The sequence below is a fragment of the Falco biarmicus genome, chromosome 8 (assembly GCF_023638135.1).
Source record: "Falco biarmicus isolate bFalBia1 chromosome 8, bFalBia1.pri, whole genome shotgun sequence".
Classification (NCBI taxonomy): Eukaryota; Metazoa; Chordata; class Aves; order Falconiformes; family Falconidae; genus Falco; species Falco biarmicus.
The window spans coordinates 18998345-19017272 of record NC_079295.1 but is presented as its reverse complement, the minus strand read 5'-3'; the positions used below and the strand labels follow the sequence as shown (position 1 = coordinate 19017272).

General features: G+C 36.5%; 1 protein-coding gene across 5 annotated transcripts in view; it reads left to right on the top strand.

Annotated features, from left to right (window-relative positions):
* AGPS (alkylglycerone phosphate synthase) overlaps positions 1-18694 on the top strand; it is an 82696-nt gene extending 64002 nt beyond the window's left edge. For all 5 annotated transcript variants that reach the window (XM_056348248.1, XM_056348244.1, XM_056348245.1 and 2 more), the window contains 7 exons: positions 2450-2562; positions 4209-4278; positions 5239-5300; positions 7144-7233; positions 7665-7764; positions 9512-9569; positions 17671-18694. In XM_056348248.1, the coding sequence (XP_056204223.1) occupies positions 2450-2562; positions 4209-4278; positions 5239-5300; positions 7144-7233; positions 7665-7764; positions 9512-9569; positions 17671-17792 (615 nt within the window). In that variant the 3' untranslated portion in view covers positions 17793-18694. The remainder of the gene's footprint in view (positions 1-2449; positions 2563-4208; positions 4279-5238; positions 5301-7143; positions 7234-7664; positions 7765-9511; positions 9570-17670) is intronic.
* The last annotated feature ends 234 nt before the right edge of the window (positions 18695-18928 follow it).

Below are 18928 nucleotides of genomic sequence, written 5' to 3'. Positions count from 1 at the left end.
ATTATCTGGTGCTAAAGTTACTTCACTTGTGCTTTTGTGTGTGCTATCTGTCTTGTTAGCTAATTTGGAGCAAAAACCAGTAACTAAAGATTTCCTGCAAATACTGGTATTCAAATGTAGAAAACTGCATCATACTAGATTTAGATAACTGTTAGATAAGAGGAGGTAAAAATTTAATTCTGATTTGATAATATTTAGTGTCTTCAGGGAGTGGGCTTACTTGAGAGACAGTGGCTAGTGTTAATTCTGCTGTTCTTTCTTGGGCTACTGAAGTAGAAAATGCCATGTGTCTTGGAACTTTTTGCTAGGGAATACTTATTAGGTTTGGAGATAGCCCAAAAATTTTGTCTTCCCTCCCTGATCTGCTGTAGCGCAGGAAATAACTAAAGTAGTAAAGACTTTGGCAACAAGGTTACTGTCAGTTTGAAATCCTAGTTGGCAACATCTACTGCTTCTGGAGTCGGCAACAAACATCACAGCTTCTTGGGTTATCGTATCACCAAGGGATGCTGTATGCCAATTCCTCCAGCTCTGCAGGAGGAAAAGAACAGCTGCAAAAATGAGAGAAATGCAGTTTAATACTGAGAGTTTCCACATTGGTGACCACTCTAGAGCTCTGTCAGGGCTCAGTCTCCTGGTGGATATAAGCAACCACTATTTAGGAGAAACTCCCAGCTGGGATAGGAGGTAGGAACAGAGGGAGCCAGTTTAATGACCCTGAGACTGATAATGCAGATGTTACTGGGACAAAGATACTCAAATCCATCTTATGCTTGCTTCATCTGTGAATTGCTCCCTATACAAAAAGTTAACATCAGTATACAGAACATATCAGACTAACACTTCATTCTTCTCTTGAGTGGAGTAATGTTTTAACTGATACCCCTTAAGAGAATTGGGACAAAGTCTTTCTGGTTTACTCCTCCATGTAATTTGTGACTGTTTACTAATAGATGAATGCTTTAGGTATTGCCTACTAGTTCACACTGTAGTATCTAGTTCCCTCAGTGCCTCTTAATTAAGGTGTTATCTAAGCATTACAGCCAAAAGATGGCAGAATAGGTGAAAGGATTCATACTAGATGAAATATAAGTGGTTCTAGAACAAGAAGGTACCATAAATGGTATCTTAATAGATCTTTATTCCTGTCCTTGAAGTTTCACTGCAGTAACAGTATTTCTATTTGCTAGCTATGCTGTTTTTGTAGGATTAATGGATAACAGATCCTTTGCACAGTGAGGTATAGTCTGTTTCATGGTGGTTTTCAGTGTTGGGCTGGTGGGATGCAATATCCTCCTTTAGAAATACTAATTCAGATGTCTCTGACCAGGGCTCACTGTACAGATTTGAGGTCAATGGCTAGAGAACTGAGCCACCCCAAGATACTTTACCTCGTAGCTGTTTTGTGGGGGTTTTTTTGAACCTCCTGGTACTTTCAGTTAACTTCCAGTATGGTTAATCTGTTGAATTAAGGGAGTAAAAGAAGGAATCGCAGCTCACTGGGATTTTTCTCAGCATAGCTATTATGCTTAAAGGATGAATTTGAATCTGAACTATTAATGTAACCTCATATAACCTTGCTGTGTGCTGAAGTAACAAGCTACCACAAACATTAGAGACTAGAAGAGATGAATGCTACTGGAAAGGCTTTAAAAAATAATTGCTTGTCAATACATGAAGAATACATTGCTCTAAATTATAAATTTTTACCCTTTTTAAAGGGAAAAATGTGAAAAGACATTAAACTTTATTGCAACTTTATATTCATCTCCATTCTCTCTGAAGTCTTAGTAGTGGTGGTTCACTGGAGCTAATTAATAATTTTAAAAGGTAGGTAGAAAATAAGTAAGGCTTTTACTTTTTGGACCAGTTGCAAAGATATGACTCATAACTGTTACTCCCAAAACAAAGCCATAGACAGCCTCTTTGTATTAGTACTAAAGTTTTAGTAATTTTCTCCAATTTCTACTGGGATATGCTCCTTGCTACAAGTTTTTTTCCTTCCATAGTGCTTTTCCCAGTATAGAGATTTTCTGTGGCATGCTGCTGATATAACTGTTTTGAGGGCAGTGACACTTAGTCATCATAGAAATCTTCCTGCTCTAATACAGGAATAATTGGTAGAATATAAATGTCTCCCTATTGCCGAAAACATTTTAAGACCTATTCTTTCTTCAGCATAGGTAGACTGCTTTTATGTCTATCCTGTTTTTTAAAAGGAGGGGCGGGGAATCTGTTATTTCAGTAGGCTTCTGAATGTTTGTCCTGTCAAGGAAGAACTTGGCTGGTTTGGGGGAAAACTTTTAAAGGTGTGTGTTTCCTAATATCTCCTCTTAGTTGCAGCAATGCTTGTTAATCAGAACATGTACTGTGAATTTGAAAAGTAAAAACTTGTTGCTTGCATTCTACCACATAAGTTGTGGCATAATGCAGTTTTCTTTCTTTGCAGTTTAAAGGATTTGATCCCAACGTACTTTGTGTAGCTACCTTGCTCTTTGAGGGTGACAGAGAGAAGGTTCTTCAGCATGAAAAGCAAGTCTATGATATTGCCACCAAGTTTGGGTATGCTTTTCCAAGAACTTTTTCATACAAAGCTGGGAGTTGACTGTTCAGGAAAAAATAAATTACCGCATTTTTCTAGTGATTACTGTATGGATGTTCTCAATGTACTAGTTTGGCAGTAATCAATTAGCCACTGAATGTTCCCTTTGATAAATATGGTTTGTGCTAAGTCTTAATAGGTAACTTTAGTAAATAACTTCAGCTGTCTATCACAGAAAAATAAGTACTTGATTGAATATAGAATTGATGTTATTAAAACGGAAACTAGCCCTTGTAATTGCTTATAGGCATAGAACCTGCTTGTTTTGCAATGCTAGATTCTGTATTTTAACCACAGAAAGGGAAGACAAAACCAGAAGGGTAACACTAAATCTTTGCAGAATTGATGTGAACATAAGAAACTTATTTAAAAGGAATTTGTGTTTAGTTAAAGGAATGCAGTGAATTTGTTCCTCAGACTGTTTTCTATTCTTGTAAAGGAACAGAAAACATTCATTAGTGGCAGGCTGAATAATGATCAGGTAGTTTCTGTCCTTCTACTTTGATTAAGCATGATTGATAAGAATCATCATTAAGTGTGATTTATGGTGAATATACTTTTTTCTTAAAGTTATGGGTAGTATTAGTCCTAACTATTCAAATATATAAGTACTGTTTTATCCATTTCAGGGCTATCCTGTCTGAAAGTTGTCTTCACTGTGCTTTCATTCTACCACTTAAGACAACTTATAAAAATGAGATGTCATGTGAGCAGTTTGCTAACATCCAGCGATAAGAATAACATTACTTTTGATCTTAAAGAGTATTTTAATTATTTTTTAATGTTGTATGCTAGAAAAGGCTTCAGCTGTGAATCCTTTTGTATTTTGGTATTTCAAGGTGATGTATTGATAAAGGGGGGAAACTTGTCTGTATTAGATCTGTTTGAAGATGGTGCTATCTATGCTGCTCAACTAATAGCCTTAACTGTTGGATAGTTTAACCTGGTTTAAAATGCTTTTATTCTATTCTTCAAGATGTCTAATTTCTCCCCTCCTTGGATTTACAGGAGCTTCTAGGAGGACTGATTACAGATACATAGCTCTTCCTTGTTCTCAGAAACCAGTAGTTAAACTCACTTTCATAATGCTTTTAACTTCATAGATAGTGAAAGCAAGGCTTCCTTTTTGTTTTTAGCAAGACTTCCTTTTTTCTTTAGTGTGGTGTCTTTTTATCCATTCTCATCACTTACATTTTTGGGATCTTAAGTCGGTCTTGTTCTTATGGCCTGTGAGCATACAAGTGCATAAATCCAATGTGCTTAGAAATGTAGTTATACATATTCCCGTAAAGGAACATCAAATATACACTATGCCTAGTTCAGTTTCCCTTGCTCTTTTGTGACATTTGAAGATTTATTTTAAGATCACATCAAATATTTTGTTACTGTTAATCTCTTCGCATATCTTTTCATTCCATAATCTGGGAAAGAGTTAAAGGTCTGATCTGAAGTAACTTCTCATTTCTAATGAAAAGACCCTATTATTTGCGGCTATTCTAACACAGCTTAGACAGCTCAGCTTACACATATATTTGATAAAGTAATTCTTCTTGGAAACTGGTGATGATTATGCTGGAAAACTAATTAAAACTCTTGTTAATTGCAGTGGCTTGGCAGCAGGAGAAGATAATGGACAGAGAGGATATATGCTGACATTTGTCATTGCTTACCTTCGGGTAGGTCACCTTTTGCCTACCTGCTGAAACTTCTGTTAATAGAAGAGACACATCTTTTTGCATTTAGATTTCAGAGAAAGCATCTTCATGTAACCTTGGATGATATCTCTCACTTTTCCCAGAGGCTATACCTCTTCCCTTTCTGACTAGAGTTTACTTGTGGACCTTCATCAGCAAAATGTCATAAAAACATTGACTTATGTGTTAAGAAAATAGTTTCTAATAAATGGTAGAGAAAACTAGATGGAAGAATGCACAAGCTGTTGCTAAATAAACCAGATTAGACTTAAATCTAGAGGTTGAATGTAATTGGAGGCTGGGAGAGTACTTGAAATACTAACGTGCTTACTTGGCTCTTAAATGTTCTTTGGACATCTGCTTATGGCTGTAGTTCAGATCAGAATTCCAGGATAAATGGAACTTTAGTCCAAACTGTTGCAGCTGTTCTTATGAATTTTAGTCTTACTGTTTGAGACTTTTTTGTTAGAATAGTATGCACATCCAGAATACTAGGTTTTATTTGGCTTTTGTAGGCAGGGTCAAATCAATTTCCCTGTACTTCAGCAGGCTATATTTAAAATGTGCAAAATGTTTGTCTTTATTCTACCTATATAGGAATTACATTCCAAATATTTCTAGGTACGTATTGGTTAGCACAGCAGAACTCTTGGCTTGATGTTATAGTGATACAAATATTTCATTAGTGTAGGCATGCTGACAGCCTGACAAGTTGTCTCACTATAGCAATGGCATAAAAATGTTTGTCATTTGTGTCTTTGAAGAGCTACTCTATTTTCATAATTATAAACTAATGTCACTGGGACAGGTGGTTGTTTTTGCTAAATAGACTTTCTAGTTTTTTTCATTCAGACTGAAGTTGCTCAACTGTTAGCTATGTAGCATTCACTGTAATCCTGGATGTTGATGCTGAATTTTACTGATAATTTCTCTGTTTATTAGGACCTGGGCCTGGATTACTATGTAATAGGAGAATCATTTGAGACATCTGTTCCTTGGGATAGGTAATTATGTGATTATTTAGAATTGCTTAAAGCTTGTACTTGATTTCATTCAACTTACTTCTAACTCATGGTTGCTTATGGGGGAACTCTAATTTAGGCCTTATGTGTATTAGAGGTTCCCTGATATGCCTCAAGTCTTGCATCTGTGTGTTTTTGCTAAAGTTGCTAGTAAATTACATATCAAGACTTTGTAAATGCAATGTATGCAAGCATTCAGTAATATTTCTACTTAAGTTAGCTTACTGTAACAAATTCAGGACTTGAAATTGCCCAGTTCAGTAAGCTGGACAGTGGTTACAATAACTATATTGTGTGCTAAGCAGCCACATGGGTGGGATCAGCAGCGTATTTCACACAGAAAGGTCTGTAGTGAAGATTGAAAAAAAACCCACAACAACCAACAAACAAACCCAAAACATTTACATTTTTTCTTTCCCCGGTAATGCAGGGGAATGAAAACTGAAAAGATGTATTTTACCCAAGATTAAGGTTTTTCCCTAAGCTTTTATTGTTAGCTATAGTTGAGAACCACTTGACCATGACAGTTTAATATATGAAATAATTTTGAATGCTTCTGACTATTTGGTAAGCCAGAAGCCTCTTAAACAGGATCGAAGCTGATTTGATTCAAAGCTTTACAGTATTTAATGCAAAGTGGAAACTGTGTGAAGTGAGATGGCTTAAGCTGGTGAGCCTGTACCCTTGCTATTGAATTCAGTGGCAGCAGTAAGTTCCAGCCTCTGCTTTGAAAATTGGCATAGTATCTTGTGGGTGGCAGAAATCTGAGGACAACGTTAAAGCAAAATTGTTGTTTGTTTTAGCTTTATAGATTTTGAAGGATGCTGACTTAGCTGCGAATTTGTCTCCCTTGTTTCAGGAGAGATATTTTTTTTCCTAAGAATATAAGAAAATACTTAAAATTGTCCTCACCAAAGCAAATGCTTTCAAAAACCTCTTTCTACTTTGACTCACAATAACTATGTAATTTTCCATGAATCATTTAGTTACCTTGTTCCTGATAGGCTGGAGATACTTGAATAAAATATTTAGCTCCACTTTTTTTATTCACTAAATAAACTTTTTTGTGTATTACTACTTTCAATCTGCAAAGTAGCTTTAGATCTGTGTAAAATGCCTTAATCTGAATTATATAGTATAGCGTTGTAGACCTTCCTGGGAGAACATACTGCTGAAGAAATATGGTGATTTTTCGATTGTTCTAGCACTTTGGATGCACCTGGGTCTGTCCTAGAAGGGGGGGGAAAAAGCAAAACAAGTATGGCTTATGACAAGATTTAATAGCACATTGCCATATTAGAACTATAATATTTCAAGCTGGCAAGCTAGTGCTTAGGTGGAGTATCTCCAGTTTTGGCCTTGCAACATACCAAAGGTATGGAATTAGCAGAGTATACAAGGCCTTAGAGTTCTCAGGCTTTCTACTGTGGGCTGTATTTGTCAACTACTTTGCCAAAAATTTGAGGCTGTTTTGCTGAGAAAGTAAGGACATACAGAAGTAGGTAACCTCCATTTTCTGTTGAACATTTTTGACTCCTAGTCTTTATGAAAAAGAGCTTTCATTATGTACAGTACTTCAGAGTAACTTGCTGTGCACAATAAGTACAGAAAAAGCAATACTAGTGAAGTCTTGGTGAGGGGTATTCTTAGAACAAAAACTAAGCTAGTTAAAACTGGTTCTAGAAAGGAATCTTCTGTTTTATTAATTACACTTTTAAAAAAATTACTGAAACCAAAGCTGTGGTTTTTGGGAAGCTGTATAAAATCAACTATTTTAACATGTTTAATGTTATCAAATTATATTTTAACATGTTTTCTGTTGCAGGGTTTTGGACCTTTGTAGGAATGTAAAGGAAAGGATAGTAAGAGAATGTAAAGAAAAGGGTGTTCAGTTTGCTCCTCTTTCTACCTGCAGGTAAACCATGCAACAACCTAAATTTTTCTATAACCTTTGATTAATAAGAGAACTAAGGAAGAGGTCATGAAACTTGCTAGCTAGTAGCTAAAGTGCATCTATTAATGATATTACAAACACTAGTAATCTTGACCTTTCTCTTTAACCTGCAATTGGATTGCATATAAGAATGGATAATTGGAGGGATTAGTAGCAGCACTTGATAGGTCTTGACACGTAGTCTTGCTTATATGCACAAAAGTGTAACAATTAAAGCTTCAACTTACAAAATCATAGCATTGAGTCACTTATGAAGTATGAGCAAATAGCATACAAAACTATTTTGAAAAAGATGCTACCCTTTTCATAAGGTCACTTATTTAATTGTGTAATCACATAATGGCTGGCTTAATACCATAAAGCTTTGTTTGTAATGCAGTTCTTGTCAACAGGGTGACGCAGACTTATGATGCAGGAGCATGTGTCTACTTCTACTTTGCCTTTAACTACAGAGGAATTAGTGATCCTATTCATGTCTATGAACAAATTGAGGTAATGTATACAAGAGCAATAGTTGAGGGGGAGAAGGTGATGTCTTATAATACATGATGAACCCATTGGCCAGGCTAACTGAATTTTACAGGAAAGAGCTCAAAATTCTTTGTAAAGCTTTGATCATTAGCAGCTTGGGAAAGAGGTGCGCACTAGAAGTGCACTAAGTAAAGACTACTAGGTGACTGGTTTAGACATCAGCAAATGGGTAGCTGTGACTAAAGTATAGGAAAGCTTGATCTGGAGTTTGTTCTTAGGTGGCAGAAACTATCAACTGCAAAACCCAAATCCATGGGAAACAAAACAGTTCCATTATTTACAAAGCTGCTGCTTTCACTTAATAGTCAATTAGTCTTTCAAATACATGGTAAAACCATCAAGATCATACTTGGATAGTGCTGCATGTAGAAAATAATGTATATGAGGGGGTCTTTCGTGCTGTTTCAGGGAATTAACTGCTGTGGCGATTTGTTTAGGCTTAGGTAAGTGCTGGTATATAGTCTGCTGTTAGAACAGTTGTAAGCTGCTTTGACACTTATCAAAAAGCTTTGGAATAACTCTGCTTTAACACTTGGGCTGGTGAAACACTATACCTAGTTAGGGGAAACTAATATCCTTGTTACCTTGAAGATTTAATACTTGGATATGTAATACATAGAAGGGCTATGGCTAAACTGCTTTTCATCCTACATTTTGGTTCATAGGCTCAAACTTCAGCACCAGAAAATTGCTAATAGGACTGTGGAGATATGGTCTATATTTAAGTATGAGAAGAATGATATGCTAAGTATATTCTTCAGAAATGTCTCTTGAACCTGGCAAGCGGATGCAAAATTTTATCTACAAGTTCTGAGGCTTTCATGCTGTTGAATCTAGGACATTGGAGAATTTAATACTTGAGTGCTTATTTAATGAGACTTTATTAATGCTTAGATATTACCATTTATTGGAATTTGGTTAGCAGTGTGATCATCTGGATGCAAGCCTTCCATTATAAGTGACTAAATTTAACCTAACAAAGCGAGTTTACCAACCAAGTATATGCACTCTGTGACAAACTGAGAAAATCTCTAACTGCATAGGTATGGTTATATACATTATTCCTAAAAAAAAAAGTATGCTTTTTAAAGAAAATATTTAGTGCTTGTGCTTAGAAAAGCTTTGTTACACCTTCTAAGCTGTCTAACTATTCATGATCAGCTGGATGGAAAAGAAGATTCTAGAGCTTGAAAGTGTTCATATATTTTGTAACATAAATTCTGTGTTCTGCCACAGACTTCACCCATGGAGGGGTTGTCAGTTGTGAAGTATGTCACTTCCTCGATCAGAATTTTGGAGATCTGGGTCTAAACTCTGGTCTGAATAAGGATCTTAAATCACCCTGAGGAGCACGTTTTCAAACTTGCTTATTGCAATTAGTTTTTCATTAGGCACTTAATCTTCCAGATGAGCATCCCAGCTGCTAGACTAGTTTCAGCAAGGGGGAAGTGATCCAGAATATTCTCTCCTGCAATAATAGATTTGTTATAGTAGATGCCATTTGAAATGTCTTGGCTTTAGTAATGTTTATTTGAAAAATCCCCACTTAGATTTATTTGCAGACTTGAACTAAAATGTTCACTTGTATTGTGTACCCTAATTACTTCTGAACTTTTCATAGACCTGTGTACATGAGTATGGTAGCAAGCATTTCACTAAAAAGTCTTGTGTGTTTGCTGTTGAATAAATCCTTATCTTTCCAATTTAGAGGGCTGCTAGAGAAGAAATACTTGCCAATGGAGGGAGTCTGTCACATCACCATGGAGGTAATGTTCTCAGTCTAATATTAGTCTCTTTGATACTGCTAAATATTCATGAGTAACATAAAATAGCTTGTAATAGAACTGTGAAAAATATTTCACAGACGTGAACTGAACTTACTGGGGGTGAGGAGGGGATGTCCAGGCATTCTTTCTGGAAACTTCTCACCCTTTTGCCAGACTTCCAGCAGGAGTGTCCCTAGACCTGGTTTGCTTGACATCAAGTCATACAATGTGCTGCATTTATGAGCATCAGCTTCAGACCTTTGATAGGAAGTCTACAGGTTTCAGAACCTGAAAATGTAGTTGAGTGGTTTCTTGGACAACTTCTACTGAACCTTGTGCAGAGGTATATTCAGTTAGAAAGACCTCAAACAGGATTTTTGGTCTTAAAGTTTAGTGTCCCTTGTGGCTAGGTGAATACTGCTAGCCCTAATTCCAGGGCACCTGGTGAAAGTATCTGCATAAGAGCTAGTGACTTTAAACTGGGCATGTTGCAATCTACTGTTTGTTGTGTAATTTGTTATGTAAGTACTGATATTACTGGCTTGCTGTCTGTTAACTTCTGATTATCCAGTTTCCTCTCTTTGGAGTTTGGGGATTACTTGTCCTGAATTACTAGCCTCTTTGCAAGCTATTTTGTGCTTTAATATTAAAATTTAAGGACCAGTGTCATATATGTGATACTTCACGTACCTGATGATTTATTTTGCTTTTCCCACATATTCAGATAACCTAACTTGGTTTTTAATCTCTAATGCTGTGAACTTAAATGTCAGAAAGACTTGTTGCAGAATCAGTTTGGTTTGTGCAGCTAGCTTCTTGAAACTGGTTAACTTATTGCATGTTTTTTTCTCTCTGCTTTCTTGAGGCATTGTCTGGCCACAGAAATAACAGCAAAGAGGAAGTCTAATGTTTTAAAATTAGATAAAGAAATTGTAGTTCTAAGAAAGCTCTGTGTGGGAACAACAGAAGTGTGTGCTTTAAAACATCTTGGTGACTTCCTGGACTTGAAACTTCTAGCTGGGGCTGGTTTGGGGCATCTAGCTTTGATAGAAACTGAAATGATATTGCTAAAGCAGCACCCAGGATATTGAAACATTGGTAGGTGATTAGAACATGAGTGAAAACAGTTTCAGTGTTTTTTAATATGCTCTTATTGTCTTCTGATTAAATCTTTAATATGATGGTATAGTGGACTAGTCAATTATCACATATGGGATGTGGAATTTACCACCGCCACCATCCCCGATGTACTGTTGTGCTCCCCTGCTGTGGCAGCTGTATTTTACTGTGACTAGCATTTCATCCATTAACTCACATGCAGCTGGAGCTTGTCACATTTGGGTGTATTTGCCCTCACCGTATGAAACCTTGCTTACAGCATATGTTGAACAAGAAAAAAAGTTTGTTATGTAGCATTTTCAAAAGCTTGCACACTTGAACTTTCTAACTCCACAGATACGGAAAACTTGGTTTGTTAGACTAAAGTTCCTGTTGTATGCATGACTACCTCTTACACTGATAAATATTTTCTGCTTTGAGTGTTTTTTGTCTGGCAGGTCGTTGTGTATGATACTGAAGATTCATTTTTTTGATACTTGGTACATATGCTGCTGAGAATTAGCCTAATAGTATCAGTTTTATTTACTGACCTTCAGGCTTTGTCATTCTTAGCACTGCCAAGACTAGTCTATTGTGTGGGGTAAAAGAAAATACTGGTGCAATTTCTTCTAGTATTTGTCTTGTAATTGTGATTAATAACAGTTGTTTTCACTATCTGGAAACAGACAGGCTGGTTTGTCTGCCTACAATCACACTGTGATAAATGGAGCTATTTTAACTCTGGTTTTGTGTATCAAAGAAAACAGATGTAGTCTGGGACTTGAGGCTATAGGAAATACGAAGCCTGCTTAAGTCAATCTTCATACATTCCTTGAGTGAAGAAGTGGACATATGTGACACTGAGATGCATAAAGCTCTAAATCACTTCACATCTAGGGAGGTATTAACTGCAGGTAGACATATAGCTACAATCTACAGTGAGAACTGAAATCATGATACTTTTATGAAGAGTAACTTCAGGAACACTTTATTTAAGGTTCTATTTTAGTCTTAGTATCTCTTCTCTCCTCTGCTCCCTCCAGGCTAATGAAAAATAATTGTAACTTTTAAGCAAGATTCACTAAAGGTAGTAATACTATGAGGAGATTCCCCTCTCCCAATGACTTTTGAGACTTAAAGCTTTTAAGAAGTATAGCTGTTATTTTTAAATGGATTATATTGAAGATCACACTTTGCAATATGTGAGAACAAGAAAATTCCAACAAAAAACTGCAGAAGTGTATCAATACCAGCCTTGTACAGCAAGCATCTCATGGACACAAGAAGCTATAGTGAAGTCAGATATATACATCTGTGTAACACATTTATCCTTTCAATGTAACAATTACTTGTATTTTGGAGTAGACTACCTGGATTTTCTTGTCTTAGAAATCTGGATATCATTTCTATAATACTGCAACCTAAATGACTTTCTCCTTTTAATCAAATTCTGTCTTGAAGTGTTTCTCTTGACTTTCAAATATTTAATTTGTCAGGAATGGTTTTCCAACTTTAATATTAGTACTTAACACTTGATAATGATTCTGGATTATGTAATGAACAGAGTTTACATTTAGAAAGAATGAGGCATATGTGTTGCTATAAAAATACACTTAACAGCCTATTTGATCAGCTATGTATTTTATGTGGGGGGAATTCAGCCATTCTCCAGTGCACCAGAAATTCTTCCTTATAGAGAAGGTTATCAGACAAGTCTGCCAGGATCATAAAAATCTAAGTGTTAGGTCTGTTTCTTACTAAACTTGTTGTGAACAAACTGCTGAAAAGCTGCTTAGTGGTTTTAAAGTAGCTTTTTAATGTGTAACTTTGAAGTGATTACTTCTGCTGCCATTGTCCCTTTTGGCTAATGCTATGACATAATCTGAGTTAGTAAAAGCTTTTGAAAGGTATTCAGGAATTAGATATCCTAGTTGTAGCGTTCCTGGTCTTAGTTTCCTACTATCATAGTTTTCACCTTGCCTTGACTATGTCCTACGGGTAGAATGTGCACATTTCTGAACACAGCTTTGATTGTTATGCATTTCTGGCCACTGAGTACCTTCTAGATTTGAGTTGAAGTCTCATGTAAATAAGGATTGCTAGAGCCACCGATACCTTCTAGAAACTTAGCGTTTAAAGAGCATCCTTAGAAATGACAATTTCTTGTAGAAACAAGTTTATTTAGATACATGATTCTTCTAATCATCTAGGGCAAACTCTAAAACCATCCATATGATGTGTCACACCTTGTGTTCTTGAATTCAGGTTTTGTAAAAAACCATGCTTTTTTGTATACATAAAATGCAGTGTGCTGAGGAAGTATCAGTAGGTATGACTGGTGTATAAATACAACTGTAACCCCTTGGGGTACAGCATCAGGAGGGAGCTGACTGGATTTGAGCCTGATCCCTTCTGTATTAGCAACCCAAGCACCCATGTAAATCTAAGGAACAGGGTAAAAATTAATGATTGTTTCCCTTGCAGGAAATGTTCTAACTAAAGCTGGTTACTTAAGGAAACAATTACCAGCTTGGGCTATTTTCCTCAAACCCACCATTTAGCCACTTAACATAATAGAATTAATCATTTTCTACTTTCTAGACAGATTGACTAGAAAAAAGGTTAACTAGGTAACCCAGGCTCCCCAGGTTTAGGCAGAGTATCAATTTCCTGGCAGGTTATGTATGGAAACAAAACAAAAACCACTACCCCACAAAAACCCAAGACAAACCCTAAAACCCCCTGCACCTTACTTGCATGCAATTGAATGCTTGACAAGGCAATTCATTGCAATTCTTTGGCATCATTAAGAGGCTGTGGTTTAAGCTATACACTGTAGTAATTAACCCACACAAACTACAATATCTGGAATTGTAAAATTCCATTATGGAGGAGTTGAACACATTTTCTCATCTACATGGGAAGAGTATCTTAGCTTTAGGTTAAGCACTGGAGGCTGATCATATGGGTTTTTTTTAAACTAGAGCTTGCTGTATGGATTAGAACAAGTTTAAACTGACACTTGACAGAGTAACCTTATGTGAAGTAATGCAGTTTTATGTTCTTGCTTGGTCTGAACGTCTTAATAGAATAGTCATCGCTGGTGCCTTTTCCACCAAAAAAAAAATGCAGAGGGCTTTCTGATTAGTCAACACAAAACTTGAAAGTACTGAAGTTATTTAGATATAAAGTGAAAATGTGTAAGATGTTATGGTGGTAAGTGTTAAGTATGTGATAGATTTCAGGTACGCTGGTCCAATGTACTTCAGCACTACTACAGTATTAATGTCCTGACCTTTCTCAGTGTTGCAGCTCTTTCTGGAAGAGTAGTAAGCCGTTAAGCAATTTCTATGAGTAGAGAGATGCTTTCTGTAGAGAACACCAATTTCAGGAAGTGTGCAACAGCTGGAAGAGTCCCACCCTTCTCACGACCTGTTACTGCTTCTCCTTTTGCAAAGCTATGCTGCAATAATTACCTCTAAGTTGAAAGGGCTGCAGCAGAGGAAGTCTAGAGCCATGTGCAGTGCCACTAGAGCCTATTTCCACTGGTGCCACACACTGCTGTAAATCTGTATGGGTGCAGAGTTATTTCTGGGATTGGTCACTAAATTAAAACTTTCCTTACAAGAGTGTTCATGTGTACCCAAGTATTTCATATTCCAAAAGTGAAAAAAACAATTGCTGCCTGCTGTTTGTAGCTCCATTCTTAGGAGCCAGATTTTCTGCAGCTATCCAGATGCATTTTTGAAGATGAGCACATGTAGCCTTTATGAGCCAGGAGAGCTATACTTCAGTTTTATCATCTTTGTGGCCAGCAGATATGTGCTCTCTATGCACTTCTTTGAAAAATCATGCACATAGGAAAGTTTTGGTAGAGTGTAATGTCGATGCATGTTTGGTGTTTTTTTCAAAAAGTGGGTTCTGCAGGAGCAGCATAGAGTATGGTTGCCCTTCTCAAAAGTGTATTTTATTCCCTAACAGATTAAAAGGGCACTGGAAGCATGTGCAACCTTTCTAATGAAATCAGTGAAGGGTTGGACCAGCCACATATCAGAACTGAGAAGTTGCTCACATGCTTTTTTCTTTCATATATGAGATTATATGGACTATAATGATAAAATTTGAAAATGCTGCAAAAAAACTGGTGTTGGACTGTCTCAGGGTTGCTACTGAACAAGCTTCTTGGCTTTCTGGTCTGAAGTATGTTGTGTGAAGTAGACATCTTGTCATGTTAGGGAGTTTGTACTCTATGTAACAGGCTGGGCTTCAGATTAGGAAGCCATAAATCTTCAGTGAATGTTTTAAGGCATTGGACTGCTCAGCACACCTCAGGAACAGGGCACGTGCCACTTGTAAAACTTGAAAACTAATTCTGTTGTACTTCATCTTGGATAATTAAGATGTAAGATATCTTCAGAGGAAGAAGATGCAAGAAGGAATGGCTGTATTTGTTTCCAGTTGGGGCAACGAGGACTGTGTGTGTAATGGTGTGTATAGCTAAGTAGTGACTTGTTAAGCTGCTACAAATTGATTGTACAATGTTAAACTGATTTGAGAACCTTTATTAATAATGTTATGATATGTTGTACAGAATCAAATGAATTTGATATCATTTTTAATTGAGAAAAGTGTACTGGGCTGACAGCCCAGAAGTGGTAGATGCTTGGATAAAATCTAGTTCTGTGCACACTCATGTCAGTTAAATGTCTATATAAATGGCATCATCTAGGCCTAAAACTAAAAGGCTAGAAATGGAAAGGTGGTTTTCTGTAGCCCATGGTAAGATCAGTCTTAACTGAGATCTTTTATTGGTGGGGAAGTTAAGGCTTCCATGAGCCCACAGCTGTTCTTTGGCAAGGCTTAGTGTGGAGTTAACCAACTTTGCCACTTAGAAAATGCCATAATAGTAAAAGATGTTACCATGAATGTAAAAATAATTCCTTCTCCTTTCCCCTCTTATCCTTGAAGCTAATTGGATTGTCCTGTGGAGGAGAAGGGCAGCACTAACCTGAAGTGAAACAAACATAAACATTGCTTTTCGAAGTGGTGCTCTTGTCTGCACAGAGCCTTTCTTTCACTTGGTCTATTTTCCATTTAATCAGATGGATTTAAAATTTGAAGGGTGAGACTGCTTCAGTGCTTTTTAACTCTAATATGAAAACCTGAGTAGGTGAAAAATCCATGTATATCTTATTGACATGAGCAGTAGGAGCAGGGGCTCAACCTACTGTTATCAAGGGGTTAAAATATTTTCATTGAACTTGTTTGTGAAGGACTGCTGGTAACTGTAGTACAGCTTTTTTTTCTTTCCAGTTCACTAATCAAATGTATGTTAGATTTATTATTGCAAAAGTATAAACCATAGAAAATTTGACAAGATAGATGTGTAAATTATCACTTTGACAGAACTAATGATGCACTCCAAGCACCTTCTGTTTTCCAGCACTTGGTGAGCGACTTCATTAAATATGCAACGACTGTTTGGTGCTGCTCAGACAGTAGTTCAGTTCCTTGTGGAATTGCATTATTACTGGAGGTGTAAAAGAGGCAGGCATGCTAGCTGTTGGGCATCCTGCTGTGATTCTAATGTGCTCCATCTTGTTGGAGCAGTTGTTTGCAGTCTTTTCAGGACAATTACATCCATAACCACAGGACACATTCACTGAAACTATATTACAGATAACAGTTGAGAATGGTAATGACTGTTCTTCAGCTGTTTGTGTAAGAGCCAGTGTGAGTGACTTGAGGTGATGGTCAAGCCACATCCATGGTTCTTTTTTTGTAGCAGTAGCATTAAATTTCCCCAGATAAAATTAAAGTACATCAGCTTGCTCAGTCAGATTGTTGTGATGGTATATTTACAGATGGGGTCTTTTTTTTCGTGAGCTGGGCTGCAAAATACAACCACAGTTCCTACCACATGACAAATTCTTTTGCCCTTCAGTTATGATCTTTGCTCTTGACACACATGCTGCTGATAGTTTTCTAGCAAACTGCAAATTTCATTTTCTCACTTTATTTGCTTTTTCAGTTGGCATTGTGACTAGCTCATATTCCTTAAGGTATAAACAAATATACTCTGTTCTCCAGAGGTCTCCCTGTAATTTATTATTCTGATGACAGTTTGATGGTTACCCTGAAAACAGGGCACAAAAGATGGCTTGAATTTAGCTTCAGATACTCTTAAAGCATCTGTCTCTCAAACCTCTACTATATGGCATCATACTGACAAATGGATTGTGTTTCAGGCTGTCAAGTTAAATGTTATAGTGTGTTTAATGAAAAAATGTCCTTTATTTTGAATGATCTGTTAAATCAGAGTTGATGACTTGGTTAATTAGTATGTGAACACTCGGCCATTTAACAGGACTATTGTGAGACTTCAGTGAAATGAGTTTTTAAATGGCTGGTGTTTCAGCTTTGCTTTGTTTGTATGTTGTGAATATCTATTTTTACATGGGGAAGCTAAGCTATTATGTAATGGTATGAGCAATTACCAGGCTGTGTAAAAATTTGAGTGAAAGATATTTTGCTGATTTAAAACTAGGCTTTAAGTCTTCTCCTTAGAAAACAATTGTTTGCTATTTAAACCAGTACTGTTTCAAGTTTGATTATAGAGTTATATTTTCACTTTGAAGCAATCAAGAGGTGTGGGGTTCTGCTTTTTAGTAAACTCCTCTACGGCCTTAAAATTAGCTTGGTGGCTTTTAAAAAATTATTACTGATTCCCTGTTTTAATAGAATGTGATTTCAGTCTAAGCTTAATCTGAATTTCATAGTTTCTAAAGAAAGTAGACAGTGTGGAACACAGTCTTCCTCTGGGAGTATGCTGAGCTTAATGAGCTTGATAGTCTGGTGGGCTCAATAAATCAAATAAAGCAAAACATTTCTCATTTTTGAATAAAAGCATTTATCACACAGTGTTTATTCATTCATGGTCACAAGATTGATTGGCTCCTAGAATCCTGCCATATATTGAAGCACTTTGTTTTTGTTTTTCCAGTAGGCAAATTACGGAAGCGCTGGATGAAGGAGAGCATCTCTGATGTTGGCCTGGGAATGCTGAGATCTGTTAAGGAATATGTGGACCCCAATAACATCTTTGGAAACAAAAATCTTTTATAAAGCCCTGCATAACATGATGTACTAAACTTCTTCAAAGTTACTATTGAAATTACTCCACTTTCATTGTATTGGTATCCCAGTAATCAAATATAACATAACTAAACTAGACTAAACTAGTAACTTGATTTTTTGCCACTCTCTTTCCCCCTCCCCCCAATAAAGTGTAAACGTTGCTGTTGATGTTTATGGATTTTTACTTTACAATGCTCTTAAACTCTTACACTTTGTGCCCAGTAGGTTGTTTATTATCAGCCAGGAAATGCAGATTTGGTTTTGCAGGTTTGGTCAGGCAACACAGCTGACAGTATTTTCAATGCTGGATACTGCCATATGTTTCTTACTAAAGCATTCCCTGCAAGGAGAACAAAGACTGGCAACAGTGTTTTCTACAGAAGCAGTTGCTCAACCCAGCTTCTTGCTAAAGGAATGCTGCTAAGAGACAGATGAGGGAACACCAAGAAGTACTTCACCATACTGAAGGATTAAGTATGTAACAGATTTGTAACCGGTGAATACTTAATGTTGGAAGGTGGGCTTTGATCAAAAGAGACCTAAAAACTGGGTCTCCACTGCAGTATTATTGGAAAAATCTTACACAATTGAGCAGTTCTGAGTTGTATTTGTATTGCTGGGATAATCTTAAATTAATTGTAGGTCAGTCACTATTAAGTTTTGTACAATGGACATTTCTCACTGTATGTTGAAAACAGGTTTGTAACAAAACTTTGAATTCATCTGTACTTCAGTCCTAGTGTGTATGGGTTTTGCTCCAGTTTGTTTTGCAGAGATGCAAAATATCTTTTTCAGTTAAGAAAAGAAGTTTTGGCTATTCAAATGAAACTGCCCAGCACTGTCTTTTGAAACAGTCTCAACAATTTAATAAAACACTTAAGTGGATAACATACTGTCATCCTGAAAGTGAGCTTTCCCATTTTAGTTTTGTACAGTTTCCTATGGCCTTTATGACTCATTTACTTCACTAGTAGCCACAGTTTAATTGTCCACTGAACTTTAAGAAAATGAAATATTTTCTTGATCAGTATGAGTAAGCATTTTTACATTGAAACTTGAAGCTTAATCAGTAAAACTAAAAATATTTCTGAATACTCATGTTCCATTTTTAAGGTGGTTCTTTT